This window comes from Thermobia domestica, chromosome 2, assembly GCF_964235325.1.
Source record: "Thermobia domestica chromosome 2, izTheDome1.hap1.1, whole genome shotgun sequence".
NCBI lineage: Eukaryota > Metazoa > Arthropoda > Insecta > Zygentoma > Lepismatidae > Thermobia > Thermobia domestica.
This window is the reverse complement of record NC_137455.1, coordinates 336910587-336937417: the sequence shown is the minus strand read 5'-3', so window position 1 is coordinate 336937417 and position 26831 is coordinate 336910587. Positions and strand designations below refer to the sequence as shown.

At 36.2% G+C, this 26831-nt stretch overlaps 2 protein-coding genes across 3 annotated transcripts in view; one reads left to right on the top strand and one right to left on the bottom strand.

Annotated features, from left to right (window-relative positions):
* The window catches only part of LOC145678728 (uncharacterized), a 100827-nt gene extending 89418 nt beyond the window's left edge, over positions 1-11409 (bottom strand). The window contains exon 1 of the mRNA XM_081749169.1: positions 10791-11409. Within this exon, the coding sequence (XP_081605295.1) occupies positions 10791-11385 (595 nt within the window). The 5' untranslated portion in view covers positions 11386-11409. The remainder of the gene's footprint in view (positions 1-10790) is intronic.
* A 446-nt stretch (positions 11410-11855) lies between these two features.
* The window catches only part of LOC145678727 (uncharacterized), an 87430-nt gene continuing 72454 nt past the window's right edge, over positions 11856-26831 (top strand). Inside the window, exon 1 of one of the 2 annotated variants that reach the window (XM_081749168.1) lies at positions 11856-11978. The gene's annotated coding sequence lies outside the window, so the exon portion shown is untranslated. The remainder of the gene's footprint in view (positions 11979-26831) is intronic. The other variant, XM_081749166.1, reaches the window with a different exon arrangement.

Genomic DNA, 26831 nt, shown 5'->3' with positions numbered 1-26831 from the left:
AACCACTCGACCGATCTCGATCAAATTTTCAACATAGATGAGGTTTGGGCCTGGGATCGTTTTTATGATTTAAATTTGAAGGTGCAACGTAGGGAAGGAAAAGGAGGAAGAGATATATAAAATCAATTTATATAAAACTAAAATTGGCTATTTTTATAACTTAATAACTCTTGAACTATCCGATCGATCTCAATCAAATTTTCAACATACAGGAGGTTCGGATCTGGAAACATTCTAATTTCACTTTAATGGTACATTCTAGGGGACGGGGAGGGAAGGAGGACGTATAAATAAAAACTAATAAAATCTAATAGCTTTTGAACCACTCAACCAATTTCGATCAAATTTTTAACACATATGAGGGTCGGGCCTTGGTTTTTTTTTGTTTCACTTTGACGAGCCAACCTAGGGAAGGAGGGGGAGATATATGTAAAAAAAAATGGAAATAAAAATGACTGCCTTTGTGACTACATCACTCTTGAACCACCCGACAGATCTCAATCAAATTTTCAACATACATGAGTTTAGGGGCAGGAATTACTTTAGGCTATTCACTTTGACGATGCAACGTAGGAGAGAGGGAGGAGGAGAGTTATTTAAAAATGATAAAAAATGACCGATATTAGTGTTGAATCCATAGTTTTCGGGGTCGATGAGAGAAACAGTGACACTTCTGATGCTATTTCAATCCAAGTTCAGCCCTGATAGTTGTGGAGGGGGAGGGTACAACGTAGGGGAGGGAGATAAACATTTAAAAATGATCGAAATTGACTAATATTAGGTATAGTGTCGAATCCATAGTTTCAGAAGTAGCTGAGATTAACAGCGACAATTCTGATGCCGTGTACCGCAGCACGGAGAAGGGGGAGGGGAGCTATATATACCGTAAGGGTGGGGAAGAGAAACTTAAAAATGATCAATAATGACCAATATTAGCGTTGAATCCATAGTTTTCGGGGTCGATGAGAGAAACAGTGACAATTCTGATACGGTGTGCCGCAGCACGGAGGAGGGGGAAGGGGAGCTATATATAATAATAATCGAAAATGACCAATATTAGTGTCTAATCCATAGTTTTCGGGATCATTCAGATGAACAGTGACATTTCCGATCCGGTTTAAACCGAAAATCAGCCCGCCACTTGGGAGAGAGGGAGAAAGAGATATATAAAAATGATCGAAAATGGTCACTATCAGTGTCGAATTTATAGTTTTCTGGGTCGCTAAGATGAACAGTGATAGTTTCGATATCGTTTAAATTCAAATTCAACACCGCAACTCTGGGGAAGGGGAAACAAGAGATATTTAAAAATGATCGAAAATGACCGATATTAGTGCTAAATCCACATTTTTTGGGGTCGCTGATATGAACGGTGACACTTCCGATGCCATGGCCCGCAACTTCGGGGAGGGATATATATATATATTGGCAAAAGTGCCCGGCTTCTCACGGAAAGATTACGCTCGTCTTGTCTCGTGTCTCGAAAATGCAAATACAGTTTTTGAATTTGTTTTAAAATTTATTAATTCAGAATAAATTATTTGCCTTCGAAATGTATACCAGCGTTTATTATTTCAAATGACTATCCTACAAAGAACAGAATATACCTAGCTTATTTTTTTATATGATTCTTACAAACAGCTTTCATTTCCATTTTTCAATCGATTCAGATTTAATTATTTTGTGATAGTGCTCCAGAATCAAGTACAATGTTAAAGCATTCATCGAGATCAGTGCTTCAGAAGATTTCATTCCAGGGACTGGTGGGTATATCTATGTATAAAAATCCTGTTATAGAAGTACAAGTACTCTTAATGGCAGTCTTATCAGTAATTAAACATTGTTTCATGGTCTTTCTCGTTCCGAACACAAACAACAACGTGTCAGCCTTGTTCGGTACTGAATTTTGAAAGGATGCTGGTTTGACAATAAAATTTAGTTTTTGTTATTGTTTTATAATGTTATTCGAATCTAAGCCATTTTTGAAATAGGAAAGTCACATAGGCCTCCTTATTTATTGAAGTGTCGCCAGAGGTTCTGAAAAAAGGATTTCAGTATGAGTGGGGAAGGCTTGCATTTCGACTGTACCGACGGTATTGACAAATATTCCTGTCGTAGTAAATCATTACTAGTTCAGTCAAAACTAAGCACTAGTTGCTGGAAGATTGTAGTGTTGGTGTTGTGATCTGTTAATCAAACCAAACTTGGTTACAACCACTTGGCACAACAGGTCTTTTTTTGTGGGCCTCAGCTGCTCTAGTGTTGCTACAAGACGAGACGTTTCTTGTGTATTGTCTCGTCTCGTAAACGAGACGAGTCAGAACTATTCGAAACGAGACACGAGACGAGACGAACACAAGATATGCTTTGCACGAGACGAGACAAGACAACCTGAAATCTCGTTTCGTGGCAACACTAAAGTGGAATAGATAAATGACAAGCAATATCATTGGTGTTGCCCCTGTCCAAAGTTAAGAATTTCATAAAATAGATAAGTAACTACGAGCAACGCTTCTGTCATGCACGTTCATGACTAACCTTGGGCTTAAATGCCAATTAAGACTGTCACCAATCAACTTATTGACCCCGAAAACTATGAATTTGACACTAATCTCGAACGTTTTGGACATTTTATTTTTCATCCATTCAAACCCTCATTCATACCAATGGAGGCTGCATTTGCACTTAGACAGCATCGGGGAAGTCACTTTTTATCTCAGCGATCCCAAACCTCATGGATTCCACACTAATGTCGATCGTTTTCGATTAATTCTACATGTCAACTCTTTTATACCCCTGTTAATCTACTTTTTCTTTTAGTACGTTCTCCTACATCTTTATTATTAAAATTAATAAGCAATTTAATGTAGAATAGTATTTATATTTAACTTTCTACCCAAATAATTCAAGATTAGCAAAAAAAAAAAAAAAAAAAAAACTCCTTAAACAAGCAACCTAACAAGGCACCTCTAGACTTCTACTTTCTTTCTGTAAGACATGTGTGCAGAACCATTTAGTTGTTTCTGCCCTCAACAACTCTATAGAGCTGTTTTACCTCCACAATATTTTTCATTCAGATTACAACTTATAGACCCCTATATGTCAACATGTTTTGATAAAATGTTTTTCATACCAAGCTTCGTCTTCCTAACATGAGGAATTTGTGAGATACTTTTTTTTTCCTTTCAAACCCCCTTCTCCCCTTACAATGGGAACCAAAAAGTTCTATATTGCCTACGGTCTCTTCCAGACTATAGTCTTTTCGATAAAATTACTATAAAGTATGCCAAGCCAACAGTTTTTACAATAAACAAACATACAAACATTGATTTTTATATGATATATATGTAAACCAATACTATAGTACTTAATTTAGTGTGTTGTAGTGTCATTGGCGGTATGCTGTCAGTGAAAATACGTTGGGAATACAGGACTATTGAAATTGTTTCCTTATCGGGTTTTTATGAAACTGGTAAATAAGTTCAACACTCATAAGTAGTACATGCCGTAAAATATTTAACACGTTGATCGCCATGTGCATCACCGGTGATTCACAGTGGGTGTAGTTTGCGGAGCCATGTGCATCATACGTATGTGATTCACAGAATTTGCATCCTTGTTTTTGAAGCCGTGTGAATCACCGGTGATGCACAAACACGTAAGTTTTAAATAGTGAAATAAATTCTCCGGCCTCAGAAAGGTGTTTGGCATCCTTGGATTCCGTCTTCTGGACAGTTTTTTTCACCAGAAATTATTTGATCATTTTGGTACATATTTTCCTCCAACAAAAATGGCCCTACAATTCAGCTTACCCGATTTCGCTCTGGCAGTCAACGTTAATACAGCTGAAATTTTTGTCATCATTTTTTGTTTACTATACTTGCGAATTTTCTACAATATTATTATACTTTATGGAAAGAAAAATGTCCAAAGATTAGATGTAGCCTATAACAATCGAAACAACATGATGAACAGAAAAAAATTGTCAGCATAAGCGCTCGTGTGTAGGTTTCGAGATAATTAATTAAAAAAAAAAAAAAAAAACATTATTTTGCAAACCTAAAAGAAACTATGCTGAACGAAAACAAACCATCCTATTAAGGTGAGACTAATAACGAAATATACATTGACGAAGCTCTTCATTACGACATAACAAGAGGACAGTACGTAGTATTGTTAATGAGATTATAGGCCAATGTTATGGTTCGCTCTTAAACTTTATTTTCCATTTAATTAAATATTACGCAATGATAAGTTACGTATCACTTGATAGATTCCATTAAGGTTAACAAAATAATATGCTTATCGCCAGTGGCGGATCCAGGATATGATCAAGGGAGGGGCTAAACCATAGTTTAAAGATTTATCAAATGTAAAGCAGCATTGAAGCCTATTTTATCCAGTGTATACCTGAGCTTCATGGGGGGAAGGGGGCTATAGCCCCTCGCCTGCTTATGGGTATGTTCTGATACATACTTTTTGAGAAATGTCGACTAAAAGCAGGGAATTCGTGTTATTATTCAGTTCAAAATCTCTTGTCGTCGCGAATTCTGTCTTCGAATTTGAAGCTTAAAATATATAAAACGATAATCATGCCTGTTGTTTTGTATGGTTGCGAAACGTGGTCGCTTAGTCTGAGGGAAGAACGTAGACTGAAAGTATTTGAGAACAACATCCTGAGCCGAATATTCGGACCCAAGAGGAACAGGAATGGGGAATGGCGGAGACTTCATAACGAGGAACAGCATAATTTATACCGTTTGCTAAACATTGCTCGAGTCATTAAGTCTAGGAGGTTCGGGTGGGCAGGTCATGTAGCCAGAATGATAAAAAGAAAGGAATGCTTTCAAGGTTTTAACTAGAAATCCAATCTGGAAACGACCATTAGGAAGACCTAGGCACAGATGGAAGGACAATATTAAGATGGATCTCGCAACAGTAGGAATACAGATAGAAACTGGATCCAGTTGGCTAAGGATAGAAGTCAATGGAGAGTTTTTGTGAATGCGGCAGGCCCGTATCCCCGGGGGGGCAAGAGGGGGCCGGGCCCCCTCTAAATTTTTCTTGTCCCCTTCCTAAAAGTTTCATGGAAGGCTTGCAAAAAATCTCGATTAATTCTATGTGTAAACACTAAGAATAAAATGCAATATAAAAGAGATTATTCCAAGAATGTTTCCATTTTAACTATTTGACGAACACTTCTAAACATATTTTAAAGGAGTTAAAGTTTATCAGTCTTCTCGAATCTCGATATGAAATGACACAATACATATTGAAGCAAGTTTTTACGAAAAGAAGGAATATGTTCATAATACTTCATGTCACAGTTGTAATAGCGATCTGGAAGGTAGGAGACGAAGTATGAAGTGCTTGCTGCAAACCAAGTCATAAAAAGAGGAGCATGAACAAAGCGTTTATCTTTTGTCGATTGCAGTAACGGCGGTAGGTTATTGTTATACTAGGGCCTATTATGTAGTTGTAGTACATACATGCATTGCAAAATCCTCGTCAACAGCAAACCTTAGATTAACTGCGAAACAATTAGTTGTGAGTTGAATTAAGAGCTCTGAGTTCCGTTAAAGGCGATTGATTCTAGTAGGGTCCAAATTATTGTGGTGTGATATGTAAAACAAGAACTGTGGTGGAACATTCACCGTAAAAATTATGGTTGCAAAGACTTTCATATGTTCTCGTAGAAGAATAAAGTTAAGCTAAATTACCTTAATTAGATGAGTAACTGAGCAAGCGAACATATTTAACGTTTAAGTTTAAGGATTAAATTCCAGGTTGTGGAGCCAGGACTAGTAAAAATTTGCAAGATTTAGAGGAGAAATTAAGTAGCAAAACGTTTTGTATTGTACTTGGGGTGGGGGATCCCGTGGAAGTAGCTAGTTTTCATATAAAAACGTTGTAAATTGGAACTATTTCTTAGTCGCGTACGCGTAATAATGTTGTAATTCAACATGAAAAGCAGTGATGCTTTTACTCGATACTATATGGGTGGAGCGTTTTACTTACATTGAAAAAATCCGTTCTCCAGACAGTGGTATATTGTACAAATATACGGAATCCTCTTGCTTACTACAAAAATCAGAATGGAGCATACGTTATCCGTATGCTACATAGGCACTGCCCTTATGTTACATCATGCCGTTGCAGGATGTCTGATGTCTAACAGTCTTCCTTATATTACATACATATATGTATGTTACCTTCGTCAGCTATATGTTATATACGTCCATTTGTATGAGAGATCCTGACAGCCTATATTGTTTCATATGGAAAGTATGTATAGATGGAACACTTATACAGAAAATATTATAAAATATGCGTTTTCATTTATACGCTTGCTGTACGTTAAGTCCAAAAACTACAGGATTTACAAATGTAACCTACGATATTACGTATGCCGCATACATTTTTTTCTCAGTGTGGCTTTGAATAACATAGTATTTTTTTTTTAGCTGTTTTGGTATGTGTCTTCTTGGTATAGTGTGCAGGTGGTTCATTTATATAAAACGAGTTTAATTTAATATTTTAAACAAGAACTTAGTATAAATATTAAATAAAAATTACAACTATAATTGTAAACAAGGGAATTACTTCAAAGTTACCTGTCCACCTAATTTTCAACAAAAACTATAATAAAATCTACAATCTTCAATTTCTACTTAAACTTTACTCATTTTATGTTCTGTTACGTTACCTCGAGGGTGTGAGTACGGGGGAGGAACCACAATTACATATGGAAATCCATTATTAACCTAAAGGAGAGACTGGCGGGTCGCGCGGAGCACGGTTGTGGGTAGTTAATGGGGAGTGCGGAGCTGAGAGGGAAGAACGAGCGAAGCGAGAAGCCGAAGTAAGGTGGGATAACGCACTACTAGTTACTTAGGTTAGGTTATGTCTACTTCGCACTTACCTTAGTACGTACTTAGGTTTGTAGAGCTCTCCTATCTCAAGCAGAAACTCATGAACGATTGTTGGTGGTCTTTGTTCTTTCACTAATTAAGCCATGAATATTCAAAAGATTAACCTCATTATCAACATCGTGTTTTACAAGTGTTAGTACTGTCAATTCACATACAGCGCAAAGACCCTGTACACTTGCAGGCATGTTTAGTCGAAAATTATCCACAATCCAACCGTCCTGAACCTAGAGACAAGTAGTTCCCTCTACTTGCAAATTAGTTCCGTCTTTATAACCGCTTATCAAAAGGTATTACACATAAATTAGGCTTCACTTACATGTTATCAAGCACACAAGCAATCAAATTATCAATTTCTTCTAGGTAAATTTTCAAAATTTTGATAAAAACGGAAGGGCAACTTCACAAGTTAACCCTAAATAAGAGCCTAAGTAAAGTTGAATTTCCTTATTCCACAGTAGATCATCTCTCGTTCTTGATCGTAATGTTGGTATTATATGTGGGACTATTAAAACATTTATATTTTAATTCTAATGCATGTAGTTAGTAATACCCATTTAATAAAATTCAAGTTTTTTCATGTAGATTTCAGAATGTTAACTTAATGGGTATATGTAAGGGAGGATAATAGCATTAAGTAGAAGCAAAATACTTAAATATTAAAGAGCAGATATGATGAATTGTTGATGTTACTATTTGATGAACTATAATATGGTTGGCTCGGTCCCCCCTAACTTCTACCGGACCCCCTCTACATTTTTGGGCTGGCTACGGGCCTGGAATGCGGCATTCAACTTTCGGGTTTCATAGGCCATAGAGTTAGTTAGGTTTCGAAAAAAATGACAGACGTACTTTTGTAGTGCTAAAATATATAAGTTTGTTTCCAACATTAATTGATAGTCCTGCCGGAACTGGTTCTTTATAAGTATAAATATGTATATAAATAACTCTCTGTTAAATATCGGATTGTTTCTTCTAACGGTGATGGGGCGTTTACACTTAGTCGATTTGCGTTCGATTCAGTTGAATTGACGTCACTTTCAACTTAATCGACCCATGAAACAGACACTCCTTAGCAGTGACAAATATAGTCCTAACAGCTATAAATATACTACTTTATTATCTTACAACATTTGGTCATATTAATTCGATTTTCACCAACGTTCGTGTGTCTTTTCTAACTCTAGAAACTACGGCTAAAAATTTACAGGGTAATCAAAATTTTGTAATGTTAATAGTTGTGAAGTGAAATTAAATCTTTCAGTTCGAAGTCAATAAGCATAATCCTTTTGGACTATGGCAGACGGATGATTAGAGGCAAGTGAACGATGATCTAAGAATTGATGGAATGAGAATGTAGGAGGAGAGGGGCCCGCGGACTGATGTTGTCCACCACAAACTTAGTTGGTTAGCGATCGAACCAGGTACCGCGCGCACCACTGGTGAGCGCTCTGCCACCGTACTACCTTTAGAATTCCATTCTAATTCACCATTTTGATTAGTTGAAACGTATAGGATATAGTTTAAAATGAAATATATGTTGTGTATTAAAAATTTGACAACATGAAAACATAAACAGAGTACTCAAAACAATAAATTATTATTAGTACCTTCTGCACAGCAACACAATTGAAAACAAATAATGGTGAATGTTTAGCAGATAGGGTCCAGAAGTACGTAAAAAATACAAAATTTACAGGAAAAGTGGAAGATACAAGTACTTACACCTAACATAACACAACCAAATCTAACCTAACCTAAACTAAACTAATTTTAAAAGACCTGAACTAACCTAATATTAATAAAAATAAGCGAAATTGTACCATTTTTTCGAAAATTATGCTGAACCACTATACTAATATAATCTAACATAAACTAACCTAACTTAATCTAACCCAACCTAAATAACCTGAACTAACCTAAACAAACCTAATGTGAACAGAAACTACCTAAATTGTTAACATTTTTCAAAAAGAAAAAAAATAGCTGGACCCGTTCTGCTAAACATTGTCCCAAATAAATATATAACATGGAACCAAAATAAACTTTCAGTGACTTTAACAAGGAGGAACATATTACCTGGGAGGTAGTATCTCAGGGGGAAAACCTGTGTAACGAAACAATCCGCTACACATGAAATATTCAGATTTTCTTTCTTCTGATATAACTGATCACGAAAAACAATACCGTTTTGAAAAGAGTAAAAGATTAGATGCTTTACAGTGTTTATTTCTCCAATTAGGCCTACTGTACTCTAAAAATGAAAACGAAAATTTTGAGTTTAACGTACCACGATTATGACCGTTAGGCTAAGGCAAGTGAATGACAATAGAATAATTGGTGGAATGAGACTGTGGGAAGAAACGGGAGTGCCCCGAGAAAAACCCACGAGCATGATGTACTATACAAATACGATTCTATTTTTAGATTCTGATTTTGCGAGATATGTTAATGTTAACATGGGTTTCTAAGAAGCAACAGTATCTTTTCTGAATAATGACAAAATGGATCTTAAAGTTCCTATTTATTTGTACAGTTAAAAGCAATGGAAAATCCCGTATTCACGAAAGCGTCACACAATTAGTATTGGATGTTCAACAATTGCTAGCGAAAGAAAATGTCCAAAGATGAAACATATTGACCCGAACAAAATTATATGATTTTTTTCTAAATCCTCATGTGTAATTTTTGAGAAAATCGATTGAAAATAAATTTCTTTTGTGTAAGCCTAGAAATGTTTGCAGCATGATAATCATACCACTTAATTACACTGAAATTAATCCTGGAATATCAAGAATTTCATTATGAAACTATTAAGAAGACAGCAGGAGCGCACCCAGAGATTTTTGTTGAAAGAGGTCCAAGCTTTCGGCGGCGGACTCCAATACTAGAAGCACTACGTCTATCTAGTATTGAACGGTCAGTAATTGTAAAATAGTTCTATCTGTACTTTCAGAAAAAAATGATAGAAGTAGTCTATTTTTATAAGAGAAAGAGTACAGATGAAGTGTAAGATCAAATTTTCATGCTACATCAATCATTTCGCTCGTAAACAAGTATAGTTTTATTGCCCAAATGTACCGTGTTGATTTACGAAGTTTAAGGGTGAGTGTGTCCCTGGACGACAATATATAGTATGGTTAATAAACTATAGCCCAAAATTATTGTCTACTCTTAACTTTAATTTTTTTTTGTTTAGGTATGATGTCCAAAAGAAAAGACATGTATCAATAGATAGATCACATCGATATGACCAAAATGAAGACGAATTATCATGCGTAGTTTTCGAGAAAAATCGAGAAAAGCAAAATTGTATTACATTAAAACGTACTTGTTCGTTACTAATCTGGAATTTTTTACACTATCGGAATAGCTTTTGAATCAGGGGTAAAATTGGATCTGAAAAGGTAGGGGGACGGATGACGTCACGCCGTCCCTTGTGTCTATCTTTGCCTATTGTAACTTTTAGGAAGTAGAGGAACGCCATAAATACTTTTTGCAAAAGGAGGGACAGTGTCGTCCCGCATTCTCCCTCACTTTCACACCTGTTTTGTATTATTAACTTTTGTACTGTATAAAAAATATAAACCATTTAGTATTAGATTTTATCTATTGTTCTTCGATGTTTTCTTACTGTGATCCATAATTTCAACGCTCAGTACTTTTATAAGTACTTTCTGCATCACTTAGGATCGTTGAAGTTGTCTTATGTTATTTAGCAACATATTATTGATAACAATAGCCACTTTCAATGGTCTGGGTAATTTTATCTTAGAAAGACAAATTTTTCACGTTTACCAAACAGATTATATGAATACACATTGGTGTGCAATATATATTTGGTTTGACATTATAACTTACCTTGAAGTCCAAATAGTTGACTGGGTGACTTACAAGTGAACAACCCTCCATAGATAAGCGACGCCGAAGCTAACGACGGATAAGGCATATATGTCGGTGCTGTGGGGGCTGACGTAATGTCCAAATTACAATTATAAGGATGCGTAGAGGGAAATGTTCCAATAAGATTTTGCATTGACAGAAAGTCACTACTACTTGACGGGAGATACTCGGCAGTTCCTACAGTTGCACAAAGTCCAGACGGTCGAACTGTGACAGGTGTGGGCCGAACAAAAGTGCTGTCGAACACTTTGCGAACTTTGATTTGACTGTTCCGTAAGGCATCACAAGAATCTTCACTGCTATCGCATTTGCCTTCCACTGATATTGACGGAGAAGATGTATCATGAATGTTATTACTACTATTGCTAGTGTTAGTGCCTAAAATGCTATCAATTGAGAACTTTTTATTTAAGTAGCTGCTACCAGTGGATTGAGGGTGTTCCAGTATAACCTCAGGACTTGAGTCTCTGTGATTACCATCTGTAGAATCTTCTTGAACGTAATCATTGCTAGGAGAAGTTTCGTATCTAATAGTTAAGTTTCTATTCTCCATATTTTCAAAACACTAAGGAAGCACTAAAACTATCTTATAAGCCTTTGCACTATTTCATAGATGTAATAAGTAAATACGTAACAAATTGTTTTTTTATAACAGATTAAGCTTTCACAATTCGCGAAATGAGCATCTTTCTGAAACCACAGCCGTGCTACGTTTAAGCCTACTTAACTCCATGTCAGATATCAAGTATCTCACCTCTTGCTCTACGCTAAACCCCATTCCACAATATTAACACTCTCTCAGATTGGTCTTTCGCGTGTTAGGCTTAAAATTCCATCTTCTGGCTTTCATTATTTTCAGGAAGAAGATATTGCCGCATTAACACCTTTGTAGAGGTATTCACATTTCTTACTAATGGGGAAGGTAGTGTGAAATGTGTAGCACGCACGAGGGGATTAGATTCTAGATTCTCCTTTCGTTACAAAGTAGCTGTCGACAGCCATCATAACTCATTCTCGGTCAAGTGGGGGAGGAGGATGAAGATGAAAACTACTATTTATAGTGCATTTATGAGTTTGTTCAGTATTCTTCATGTCTTGTTTGCTAGTCTTGTTAACACTTTTTGAAGCTTGGGTCAACTGAAAAAGGTACGTAAAATATTAAGCTTTATTATACGAAAATTGTACAAAGAAAAGGAGAGTTTAGAATCTTATCTGTAGTGTATTACAGCTCATAATTCTCTTCCATGCTGTGATTTATATGCTTTTCTGCTCGAACAGGTGTGAGTGACGCCTCAAATTCTCAGATGGGGAAGTGCTTCGTCATATATTACCTGATGCTTTCTTTGTGGAATTTCATTCCTTTACTCTCACCTGATTGGTTAAAAGAGCTAAAGTGGGTTTTGCGCAAACGCCTTAACTAGCTATGAGAAAACTGCTCGAAGACCAACCCTCGTTATTGTGCAAATAACAAATGAGGACTTAAAAAGCACTAGCAAATGGTGAGTTTGCGGCGCCTCGTCAAATGGGGTTTTAGACCCCTCCTCCTTATTCCTTCGAAGTTAGGCATCACTTAAAACGACTGCATTCAAACGGGTAAAAGAGAGGAGGTGGGGTGGAGGGAAATACAATACAAGAGAAGTAAAGTGTTATGTGTTTGCGAGAGACAGGGAGCGCGGAGAGAGCGTGTTAAGACCGAAGAATGACGATTCGTTATGATGTCGATATACTTTCTCAAACTGCTTTTACCGAACGATTGTAAATAGGACTAACTCTTAAAGCGACAATCATTTGATATATATTTTTCTTCGCGTTGATCAATAGATGTACCACATTGGATATATCCTCAATAACACTGACTGAAATAGAATGAAAGTTTGAAGCACGATAGAGTTCCCTCGTAGGACAGTATCTCTCCCCTTCAACTCGCGTGTATATGAGGAATTGAATGGAAATCTTACAAGAGACGAATGGATTACATTTTGTGGATAGCTTTTTTTTTCTGGTTTCGGCTAGTTATTTGTGCAACGACTCACCTTTTTAACTCTTTACACATAAAAAAAGAATAAAATAAACACTCCTGGGCTGTTTGAAGAATTGAGGACCAAACTGATCCATTTTCATTTTATATGAGAACATAGAAATAAGACCTCCATACAAAGATTGAGATAGCGCTTGGAAGCTTCGCTAAGCCCATCCCCACGTTTTCGAATATTATTTAATAACTTAAAGAGAATGAAGAACATCAAAAATTTAGGATTGAGATTAGGAATTAGATTTCTGGGCTCTCGGCATCTATGGTTATGCTAGAATCAAGGTGACCAGAATTTTCACTTGCGAAAACGGGACGCATACGAATCGACTCCGGGGGGGGGGAGGGGTGATATCTGACTTCCAGATTGCATTTTGGGACTCAGCAGTGTTCTCAATTTACAAAATACACAAGTAAGAGTGATAACACACCGTTTCTAACTTTATGTGTACCAGACAACAAATAATGGTTCCCGATTGTAAGTTCTACCCAACAATTCTTTTAACTAGTTGAACACTCAGAATTCCCACTTGAACACGAACACTCAATTCCCATTTGAAAATTCAGAAGTTCTAGACACGGCTGAACCTTGTTAACGAGTGTTGGTACGGAAGAGAGTAGAATTTCCATTGACAATTTAAATTTTGAATAATAATTACGGGACACCTAGGTCATTTTTACTTAAAAACGGGACATTTAGGCGTCCCGTTCGAGAATCAGAAAAAAAAACGGGACAACGGTTGGTAAAAGGGACTGTCCCGGCTAAAACGGGACGTTTGGTCACCTTGGCTAGAATGTCACGTATGTGGGATGACGTCCCTCGGCAACAGGACTGCCTCTACCATATGTGCAAAACGTATATTTGCACAGGGAGACAAATTTTGAGAGACAGCAAAATGTGTCATAACTATCTTATTTAAAATAAATATTTCCTGTTGGAAACAGATTTCATGATCATGATAGTTAAATTTACTAGGCTGACCTTCTGTTTGAATGTTACATTCATAAATCATGTTTAGGCCGCATTAGTTTAAGGTCATTAATGCTAATAGTCAAACAAATCCCAGCATGAATTGCTTGATTGTTGTCAAATAGGCTACAAGAAATTAATTCTCAAACTGTAGCGAGCACCTGTTCCATTTAGTTAGTTATCACAGTTTTGATATGAAAACTACTCTTGTCATTGTTACGGACAAGTTCCTTATCATTGAAGGTGAAGATAAGTATTTTTTAAAGAAATAACAGATGTAGAAGGAAAATCAAGAAATAAAAGAGCTAGTGCACTGGAATTGCAAACTGATATATTGAAATTGAAGCTCGATATTGAATTCTATAAAAAGGATTACCATCTTTCCTCTGCAGGTATGTTTGCTTTATCTTTCACTAACATAATAGATTATTATTTTTAAAAAACAGATACGACTGTATTTGTAGTGTTTAGGCTTTCTGAGTGCGAGTTGACTTTCTCTCCCCTTTGTTGTTCACGATGGGGTAGCATACTTAAGATTTGTTCTTTCTGGAGAAAGGGAGGGCGGCAAACGATACCATTGCACGTGTCGGCAAATTGCCTAGGACCGGCCCCGCTCGGTGACCACACTGTCCGGGGAATTGGAGAAGGAGAAAAGAATGGGGAAAGAAAGAAGCGGCCTGAGACCATTATATCAGCTACCATCTTGGCATTAGCCGGGTGTGAAGAGGAATACTCAGGAAAATCTATCTCAGGATGACTGGTCAGAAAAAGCTTTTACACTTTTGCGACCGTGTCCCCACCGGGAATCGAACCTGATATGTCAAAAATTTAGTAAGTAAATCAGATACTATCTAAAATGTTACTACATGCAGAAGCGGAATTTGGGGGTGGCCAATGGGGCAACCACCTAAGGCCGCGTTCTGAGCATGGTTCTTCCCAGAAGTAGATACAAAAGCACATTGCTATTTTTTATCAGTACTCTGACCCCGTGGGGTCATTATTGACACTAAGCCCCGCGCACACTTAATACCGCCTCTGATTACATGAACTACTCTGATAAAGACAATAAATGTGATCACACGAAACTTTACTACACGTATAGGATACGGATAACTACCGTTAAAGTTACCGTTATCCATCAAGAAGCTAACGGATTGGTTCTGTTAAAGAAATAGGTCACAACAATCGCTCTAGCTACCCATTGAAAAAAAAACAGAATTCGAAATTTTGTTTACATATATGGCATATAAAATATAGATAACCAAGGTTATAGTCACGGTTAATCGTTAACAGTTTAACGGATTGACTCCACTTAGTAACTTAGCCGACACATAGCCACCGTTAAAATCGCCGTTACCTGTTAAGATATTAACGGATATACTCCATTAAAGAACTCGGCTGAGATAATCACCTTTATCTACTTCCAGAAAACAGAATTCAAAAATTCGTTCACATGTGTGGGATATAGATAGCCAATGTTACAGTCCCGTTATCCGTTAAAATATTAACGGATTGACCCCATTAATGAACGGTCGAGATAATCGCTGTAGCTATTTGTTACGAAAAAAACAGAATTCAGAAATTTGTCTACATGTATGGGTTATGAGATATAGATAGACACCGTTAAAGTCTCTGTGACTCTTTAAGATGTTAACCGATTGACTCCATTGACAAAACTCGTCCGAGGTAATCGATCTAGCCATCTATTGCAAAATAAATAAATAAATAAAATAAAAAATAAAAATAAAAAAATAAAAAAATAATTCCAAAATTCGCTTTTGTTCAAGAATTATCACGCGGAGCAACAAATGAACGGACGGCTGTACTAAAGTAACAACACATTATTTTGTCATATCTATTTATTTAAGAATATAACAGGCCTTTAGGGCCCAATCGCATTATTTTATATAGTTTTGTAGAGTGGTTGAACAATTCAACTCTTAAATCGTTTACAAACCTACTACAGATATGTAAACTCTTATTTACCTTTGCTGTACCTGTTATAAGTAGCACATATTCGACACACAGGAGGTTTCATTAGTACGATCCTCTTGGCTTTCTGACAGAAAAAGCAATCAGTGTTTCCTAGCCTTGTTTGTAAGGATGGAATCTGAAGTTTAATCTTATTTTTTAGTTCTGAATAGTTTATCTCATTGTTAATGATTTAAAATAAAAATAATATATCAAGAATGCTTCTTCTTTGCTCAACAGTTTCAAAATGAAAATTCGTTATTAGGGTAGCAGCTGATTCAAACTTGGAATAGTGACTTGTCTGTTTATAGGTGAGATATGTTAAGAATTTAGTCTATATCATCTCTATCTGTTTTATGTAGGTAACATGAATCGGGTTCTATATTTGGCTGGCATATTCCAATTTCGACCGTACAAAAGATGTGTACAATGTCTTGAACACATGCATCATATTGAAGTCTACCTATTCTTACTACCAAACCTAAGTTTCTGTATGCTTCATTTGTTATATTTTTTATATGAGTTTGAAATGTCAACCAGCTATATCACAGGTTACACTCAGATCTTTCACTGATTCTGTTTTCTTAAGTGGAGTTCCTTCAATTGAGTACGGAAACATGAGCATTTCTTTGTTTTGTATATATCATAAGAACTTACACATACATTTAAAAAAAAAATATTAAAACTAAGACCATTTTCTTGACGCCATTCATTTATATTATCTAGATCATCCTGCAGTCTTTCGCAATCTTGTTCAGTCGTTATTGGCAAATAGATCTTTAAGTCGTCAGCAAACAACAATTTATCGCATTTCTTAACACACTGAGGTAAAATACTAATAAATAATGTTAATAATAGGGGACCTAAATTCGATCCTTGTGGAACTCCAGAGTTTACCAGCTCCGCCTCTGAGGGAAATTCCTTGCAAAGCAATGCTTGTTTGCAATTGTTCAAATATAAGGCTTTTACCTTTAATGATGATTTGTGAAAGTTTAGGAAATGAAGTTTACTTAATTGTACCTTATGTTCCACAGTGTCGAATGCTTTACTTAAATCTGTGTGTATAACATCTACTTGGCCGCCTTATAGTATAAGTCTCAGTGCGTGATCCTAATAATTGTTTCAAAGACTTTTCGTATAGTGTATAAATTTGAATGTAGAACAATATTATGACGTCCAGTGTACCCAAATTTTCTGTTTATACGAAATGAATTATTGTTTTATTAAAGAGCATTTTTAAGATAGTACCTGGGTCATTTTCTACTTTCTAATAGTTTCATTATTTTAAAGTTATTCATTAAAATTCAAAAAGGGACATCTTAAGCTTAGCGAATGTTTTCATAATTTCTTTCAAACGCATTGCCACTAGATATGATGCTCTTTTACAGTAGATAGGTGTGTAAAATCACTCGTAAACTGTTACATAACTATTTTCCGTATGAAACTTTTCACTATTATTGACACATTTATACGTAAACGAATACGTACTGTAACTAAAATGACCAATTTATCACAACAGTAAGTGTTACATTAACTTCTCCCCTGCTAAGTTCAAGTAACAAGAGTTGAAAGCTACTGACTTGACCTTTTCTGAAACTGACTTCTTCCTAAAACTCTCTTAAATCTGATCTAAATTATAAAGATAAAGTTAAGCGCCTATAGCACCTGTTGTCATTAACGTAATTTATATTTCATTATCTATGTAACGAAACACTCTACCAAATGATATAAAGTGACAAAACTAACTAACTCTATGGCCTACCAGAAGGTTCAATGCCGCGTTCACAAAAGCTCTCCATTGACTTCTGTTGTTAGCAAACTGGATTCTGTTTCTACTTTGTATTCCTATTTCTGCGAGATCCATCTTAATATTATCCTCCCATCTGCGCCATTAATATTATCCTAATGGTTGTTTTCCGATTGGATTTTTCAGTTAAAACTTTGAAAACATTCATGCTTTCTTCAATTCTGACAACATGACCTACCCACCTAAACCTCCTAGATTTGACGACCCTATCAATGTTTGGTAGACAATATAAATTATATAGATCCTCGCTATGAAGTTTCCGCCATTCGCCATTCCCGTTTCTTATGGGTCCGAATGTTCGTCTTAGGATCTTGAGCTCAAACACTTTCAGTCTGCGTTCTTCCCTCAGAGTAAGCAACCATGTTTCGCAACCACACAGCACAATAGGCATGATTATCCTTTTATATATTTTAAGCTTCAAATTCCTTGACAGAATTCGCGACTACAAAATGTTTTGAACTGAATAGTAACATGAATTCCCTGCTTTTAGTCGACATTTAATTTCTTCGTAAATATGTTTTTGGTCTGTTCATATTGATCCTAAGTATTTGAATGTATCCACTTTATCAAATGTATTATTTAATGTTTTAACGCATCCATAATTTGCCGTATTACGGTCCCGACGCACTTCCATGTATTTAGTTTTCTCTGCATTTACTTCTAAGTCCATGTCTCTACAAGCGTTTAATAAGACATCTGCATTTCTTTCTATTGTTCTCCTATCATCCCCTATTAAATTCACATCATCAGCATATGCCATAACCTGGTGAATGCCATTCAACTCTAGACTCTGGTTGCTATCTTTAATTTTCCTTATAGCGTACTCCAGGACAAAGTGAATAATAATGGCGACAACGCATCTCCTTGTTTCAGGCCATTCTCAACCTGAAAGCTCGTGGACAAGAATTTTCCTAGCCGGACTTTACTTTGGGGTTCATTTAAACTATCTTAATTAGTCTAACTAGCTTTTTCGGTATTCCAAATTCTGTAAGAATGTTGCACAATGTTTCTCTCCTAACGGAGTCGTATGTCTTTCTAAAATCAATAAGTGCCGGGCTGTCGTATTGCCACTTCGTTTCGAGTATTTATCGAATGGTAAATATTAGGCCGATAGTTGATCGATTTCGTCTACATCTGCACTGATAATCTCCGATATTTTCATCTGCGTATGGGGTCAATCTTGCTAATAGAAAATATAAAATGAAATCTTTGAGTTTTACGTCCCACGGTTATGCCGGCTAGTCTAAAGGAGACGGTGATGATGAGAAATGAATCGTGCTAATAGAGTGTTTGAGAGTATTTTATAGGTGTTGACAGAAGAGAAATGTTTCGATAATTGAAATGAAATGAAATCTGTGATTTTACGTCCCATGGTTATGCCGGTTAGGCTAAAGGAGACGGTGATGATGAGTAATGAGTGAAATGGTGGAATGAAGAAAGTGGGAGGAAACGCGAAAACCTCGAGAAAACTCACGCACACGTTTCGATAATTGTTACAATAGGTTTTGTCGCCTTTCTTGTGAATTGGTACAATGATTGATTCTTTCCACTCTTGTGGCAATTCCTCCTTATTCCAGGTGAGGAGAATGAGTTTGTGTCTTGTTCCACAATTTTCCCCCTCCAGCTAAAATTAACCATATTTCGTCTACACCCGGGAATATGTGTTTCTTTGATTTCTTATAGAGATTTCTACTTCTATTTCGTTAGGCTCTGGAATATATATGGTTCTGCTGTGTGCATTTAGCTTTTTCCACGAACATTATTAGTTTTTATGTGCGTGTTAAGCAAATCTTCAAAGAAATCTTTCCACCTATTTAAGATACTATCTGTATCAGTGAAAACTGTTTCGTCAGCTTTCTTTAATATATAAACGCAAGGTTGATGCCGGGCTTGAAAAAAATTAGTTTTTTTTTTAAAAAATAAAAGAACAAACAATGTGTTTAAAACATGAAAAAGAAGTTCAAGATGTTTTAAAACACACACGAAGAAACATGTTTTATACATTTTGAACAGTTTAAAACATAATTTTAAACATAAATTTCAAAATCGTGTAATAGCTTATTTGTTAAGACTTTTTGCTCTTGCAACCGGTATTACAGATTCATCCGTTTAGTGCAACATTGATAACAGAAGTAAAATTGTTTGACTAAAAAATGGCTTTTAAATAGTGTTCTTAAAATCAATTTTTGTTGGTCATATTGGATTCAAGATGATTTTCTAAATATATATATTCAGATAAAATGTCCAGTGCTTATAAATCCGAAACGGCTGAGAATAAAAAGATAAAACAAAAACTGAGATAGAAAAATGTCATAGGGCGCATCCTATGGTGTTGTCGTGGTGACCCACAGAGCCCTCCTTCAAGGGGGCCAGCGGCCAACTTCAAATTTTCAAATAGGAACATGTATTGAATCATACCTAATTCAATAGTACTTGAAAAACGAAACAACTTTTGTAGGAAACAATTTTCGATTTGGGCCACCGTTTTTAAATGGCCGCAAAAAGTGGGTCCTATATCAGATAAAACGTCCAGTGCTTATAAATCCGAAATGGCTGAGAATAAAAAGATGAAACAAAAACTGAGATAGGAAAATGACATAGGGCGCATCACATGGTGTTGTCGTGGTGACCCACAGGGCCCTCCTTCAAGGGGGCCAGCGGCCAACTTCAAATTTTCAAATAGGAACATGTATTGAATCATATCTCATTCAATAGTCCCTGAAATACGAAACAGCTTTTGTAGGAAACAATTTTCGATTTGGGGCACCGTTTTCAAAATGGCCGCAAAAGGTCCTGGATCAGTTTGAAGTTGGCACCTGGGTCCCCTTCACGGAGTTTCCTGAGGGTCACCACAACAACACCACTTGATATGCTTTATCATCGTTTCTATCTCAGTTTTTTGTTTCATCTCTCTATTCTCAGTCGTTTCTGATTTAGGCCTATAAGCACTGGGCGTTTTATCTGATACAGGACCCACTTTTTGCGGCCATTTAAAAACGGTGGCCCAAATCGAAAATTGTTTCCTACAAAAGTTGTTTCGTTTCTCAAGTACTATTGAATGAGGCATGATTAAATACATGTTCCTATTTGAAAATTTGAAGTTGGCCCCTGGGCCCCCTTGAAGGAGGGCCCTGGGGGTCACCACAACAACACCATGTGATGCGCCCTATGATATTTTCCTATCTCAGTTTTTGTTTCTTCTTTTTATTCTCAGCCATTTCGGATTTATAAGCACTGAACGTTTTATCTGAAACACCCTGTATATATATATATATATATATATATATATATATATATATATATATATATATATATATATATATATATATATATATATATATATATATATATATATAATATTTTCGTAGTCCACTAGTGATAATGCACCTTAACATACCAAATTTAATTTTTGTAGCAACAGCGGTTTTGGAAATGATTTTTGAGTGTCCGTATTGGATTCAAAATGCTGACTTTATATTTCCGTAAGCTATTACTGATAACGCACTTTTTTATTTTTATTTATTTATTTATTTTTTTTGCCTAAATCATTTGTGTAGCACCAGTGGTTTGCAAAAACATTTTTGAACGACCATTGGATTTGACATGGCATTCTTTGCGACATTTGACTCAAATAATTGTATTGTTTTCAGAATTGTGCACACGTGTGCATAATTTTTACTCAGTTGGTCACCTGGAGGTGGGTGAAAGTTTAGTTGCAAAATTTGATTGCTATTTCAGAACACAGATGCCAATAAAATCATTTTAAAATAATAAATTTTCAAAAAGTAATGTTTGGAGAAAACTTCATGTGGTGCTAACTTTAGAATGTTTTCTGCAAGTCTATATATTGGTTGTTTTTTAAGTCAATAATTTATTGAAGAAAAGAAATATTTGGGGCAATCAGAGCACAATAGATCCAAGTCCATTTTCAATATGGTTCAGTTTTGCTTGGGAAATGAATTGGTGTATTTCAAAACCTAATATTTTTGCAGTCAAGTTTCTGAAATAAATGAAACTAAAACCACTTGAAACAGAGCGGCGTGGGCTAGTTTCATACGACAGCCGCTAGACAGAGACGTCAGTGGGGGGCAGGGGGCAGCCACCCACACCTCACCCTGAATTTCAGATTTTGAGGGCAGTAAGGCAGATTTAGAAACCTATTGATAAGCAATGTCTAACAGAACAAGTTTGAGGTTCTTACATCAAATAAATACGGAGGAAATACAGATAATCAGAACTGGGAAGTTGTTTAAGCCCAATTTCCAGAATTTTAAGCAGGCCTGAAAATCGAAAGTAGAGCCACCTGCGGAATCCTTAGGCCAAAAAAGAGCAATGTAGGTCTATAGCTTCTTGTGGCCAATGGAAATGGATTATAACTTACCAAAATCCGTATTTATAGGGTGTAAGGACTTCAAATCTGATCTGTTGGACTTTGCTCAGCAAAAGGTTTCTAAATCTGCATTACTACCCCCAAAATATGAAATTGAGGGCAGGGTGCGGATGACCTCTTTCGGACGACCGTCTCTAGCGGCAATCATATAAAACTCGAGATTGCACCTTGTCACGTGGTTTTCTTTCTTTCGTTTCGGATTCGTTGTTGCGAAAATATTACGTTTTCCGTCGGTGTATTCTTTTTGACACACCCTGCATTTATGCATTACTGACTATGGCATTCGGAGCTTGACTTGTTAATATTTCCCACGCTCCAGCTTGCACAATATAATGTTCATATCTTAAATTTATGAACAGTAAGGGAGAGATAGCCTTCCTGTTCCTTCGTTCCAGAAACACTCTTGTCCTATAAAACTCTAGCTCACACCACACCCTTTCACGTAGTTTTTGTTCAATTTATTTCGGACTCTCGGCTACGAAGATATTACTGAGCAAAGATGAACCCTTTTTTTTTTAATGGACTTGGATCCCTTGTGCTCTGAACGCCCCATATTTAAAAATATCAAAAAAAAGGAAAAAAAGTAAGTTGGAGTCAAATTTATCCTGCAACCCAAGTTTGTTCGAAACGCATAAAATTAGTTTACTTGGTTTGATTGATTACAGTTTTGAATCAATAGCAAGGCTATATGAGACAGAGCTCATTGTTTAAAGTGGGATCTGAACCACTAATTTTGAAATTTTACCTCAGATCGCAGTCAAAATCTATACAATAAATTCCGGGCGTCTCGTGCCTCTACCCTCAAAATTTAATGTTAAAAGATCGAGAATGTAGACTAGACGAATAAACGTAGATCAAGTCGTCCCAGGAGCCTAACTGACGTACGGCAATGACGTGCCAATAAGTATCACGCTTTAATGTATAGTTACGCTGGTGACTGCCATACTCTACGCTTTCTCCCTGATCCCTTCAATACATGCTATGCCAGGGTGCAAAAGTTTTTAAGAAAATTTAGTCGGAGGTAGGGGAGAGGGATGAAATAAAATTTTCATAATATAATGAAAAAGAAATTAGTGATAAAAAATTCTCACCTGAAGTTCCCGGTTGCATCTAAACCACACGACTGACGTTAAAATCTCAGAACTTCTACCATCTGCTTGGGTTTTGAGTTTTTTTCACGCATTACATTTTTCACAGTGATTCTTCATCTTTGAACTAAACCAACCATTTCTTTCTTATGTTTGGCAACGAGCTCGTATGGTCGTTTTAATATCTGATGGAGTTTGAGTTACTTTAATAGATTTGCTTCAAGTGATTTCCTTTTTTATTCCCGTAAAACTCATGTTATACGATTTCAAGTCGTACGAAGGTTGATAGGCAACATGTACTGTACCAACAAACGTCATGATATTTAATTTCAGAACCACAATTTAGTAAAAATAACCCCTTGTTTGTTTTCTGAATACAATACGAAAACTTGTTTCCAAGATAATTTTTTAACTTATCTTTTAGTATAATTTCTACCAGTAGTTAACCTTTGACTGCGACACTTTCCAGAAAGTTAACTGATAAGCATTTAAATAATACAATAAACGCTAAAAACCAAGGGAAAAAAGAGGTGAAATAAATTGTAGATCACCATATTGACCTGCTCTAACCATGAAAAATCGAAACATTCACACGGGAAGAAAATAGCCTTCTAAATGGGGCGCACTTTTTGACAATTTGCTTTCTCTGTTAATTTTTTTTACAAAAATAAAATAAATTAAAAATAAAAATATGTTTATAAAGCTTTAAAAATACACCTATTTAAAACAAAATGTTTAAAACGTATATCAAATTTGTTTTAAACAAAATAAATTATTTAAAACAATTTTTAATTATTTGTTTTAAACATTTTGTTTTAAACAAAACAACTTGCTTTGATGCCCTTATATACGTCCTGAATGTTTTTGTTTTTACTATTATCTTCAAGTTCCTTAATTTTAGCTTTCAAAAAATTGCGTTTCTTCGTTCTAAAAGTTTTAGAAGTTTCCCGCCTAAGGTATGCGAAATTTTGTGTCGTTATTTCGTTCGGATTTTGTTGACACTGCATTTTTGCCTGTTTTTCCTTCTCTCCTAGTTTAGTGCATTCCTGGTCGAACCGTGGTTTATTCCTGCGTATTTCCGCGTGTCTTAATTTTTCTTTTGCTAAAATTTTAATGCTATCTCTGATTTCAACCCAAGTATCCTCAACACTATTGCACTCTGAACCTTCTAAAACCGAGAATCTATTCGAAACTTGAATCTGGTATCCCTGTCTCACCTGTCTCTCCTCTAATTTCTTTAAATTAAATCTCTCCGTTTTAGGCTTTAGGTTAACTAACTCTAACTCTATGGCCTATGGAACCCGGAGGTTCAGTGCCGCGTTCACAAAAGCTCTCCACTGACTTCTATCCTTAGCTAATTGCATCCAGTTTCTACTTTGTATTCCTATCTCTGCGAGATCCATCTTAATATTATCCTCCCATCTGCGCCTAGGTCTTCCTAATGGTCGTTTTCCTATGGGTCTACCAGTTAAGACTTTGAAAGCGTTTCTACTTTCTTCCATTCTAGCTACATGACCTGCCCACCTAAGCCTCCTAGACTTGACGACCCTAACAATGTTGGATAAACCGTATAAACTATGTAGTTCCTCGTTATGAAGCTTCCGCCATTCCCCATTCTCGTTCCTCTTGGGTCCGAATATTCTTCTCAGGATCCTGTTCTCAAATACTTTCAGTCTATGTTCTTCCCTCAGAGTAAGCGACCATGTTTCGCAACCATACAGAACAACAGGCATGATTATCGTTTTATATATTTTAAGCTTCAAATTCCTCGACAGAATTCGCGATGACAAGAGATTTTGAACCGAGTAGTAACACGAATTCCCTGCTTTTAGTCGACATTTAATTTCTTCGTGAATATGATTTTCGTCTGTTAATATTGATCCTAAATATTTGAAAGTATCCACTTTATCAAAAGCATTATTTAATATTTTAACGCCTCCACAATTTGGCGTATTACGGTCCCGACGCACTTCCATGTATTTAGTTTTCTCTGCATTTACTTCTAAACCCATGTCCCTGCAAGCGTTTAATAAGATCTCTGCATTTATTTCTACTGTTCTCCTATCCTCCCCTATTAAATTTACGTCATCAGCATATGCCATAACCTGGTGAATGCCGTTCAACTCTAGGCCCTGGTTGCTATCTTTGATTTTCCTTATGGCGTATTCCAGCACAAAGTTAAATAATAATGGCGACAACGCATCTCCTTGTTTCAGGCCATTTTCGACGTGGAAGCTCGTGGACAAAAATTTTCCTACCCGGACTTTACTTTGGGATTCACTTAAACATATCTTAATTAATCTAATTAGCTTTCTCGGTATTCCAAATTCTGTAAGAACGTTGTATAATGTTTCTCTCCTAACCGAGTCGTAAGCCTTTCTAAAATCAATAAATAGTTGATGTACCGGGGTATTGTATTCCCACTTCTTTTCGAGTATTTGGCGAATGGTAAATATTTGGTCGATAGTTGATCGATTTCGTCTAAATCCGCACTGATAATCTCCAATAATTTCATCTGCGTATGGGGTCAATCTTGCTAACAGAATATTTGAAAGGATTTTATAGGATGTTGACAGAAGAGAAATGCCTCGATAATTATTACAGTCAGTTTTGTCGCCTTTCTTGTGAATTGGAACAATGATTGACTCTTTCCACTCTTGTGGCAATTCTTCCTTGTTCCAGATAAGGAGAATGAGTTTGTGTATCTTGTTCCACAATTTTTCGCCTCCAGCTAAAATTAACTCAGCCGGAATTTCATCTACACCCGGAGATTTGTGTTTCTTTAATTTCTTTATAGCGGCTTCCACTTCTATTCGATTGGGTTCTGGAATATACGGTTCTGCGGTGTGTATCTCCTTTTCTCCACGCACATTAGTTTTTGGCTGCGTGTTCAGCAAATCGTCAAAGAAATCTTTCCATCTATTTAAGATGCTATCCGTATCAGTGAGAACTGTTCCGTCAGATTTCTTTAATATATAAGCACGAGGTTGATAGCCTTTCTTAAATTCGCTGATCCCCTTATACATGTCCCGAATATTTTTATTTTTACTATTATCTTCAAGTTCCTTAATTTTAGCTTTCAAAAAATCCCGTTTCTTTGTTCTAAAAGTTTTGGAAGTTTCCCGCCTGATATCTGCGAAATTTTGTGTAGTTATTTCATTCGGATTTTGTAGCCACCGTAATTTTGCCTGTTTTCTCTTCTCTGCTAGTTTAATGCATTCTTGGTCGAACCATGGTTTGTTCCTACGTATTTCCGCGTGTCCCAATTTTTCTATTGCTGAACTTTTAATGCTATCTCTAATTTCAATCCAAGTATCCTCAACACTAGTGCACTCCGAGTCTTCTAAGACCGAGAATCTATTCGAAACTTCAATCTGGTATTCCTCTCTTACCTGGCTCTCTTCTAATTTCTTTAAATTAAATCTTTCCGTTTTCGGACATTGAATATTACCTTTATTCAACGATAATCTCTCCCGTATTATCGCTACTACCAGGTAGTAATCAGTGTCACAATCAGCCCCTCTAAACGACCGGATGTCAATTATGCTAGATTGTCTTCTTCTATCTACTAAAACGTGATCAATTTGATTATGTGTTTTTCCGTCTGGTGATGTCCAAGTGTATTTATGAACGTCGCGATGTGGGAATTTTGTACTCTTCACGCTTAGGTTTTTGGATGTTGCAAAGTTCACGAGTCTAACACCGTTGTCATTACTTTCCTTATGCAAACTTTCGTTCCCTATA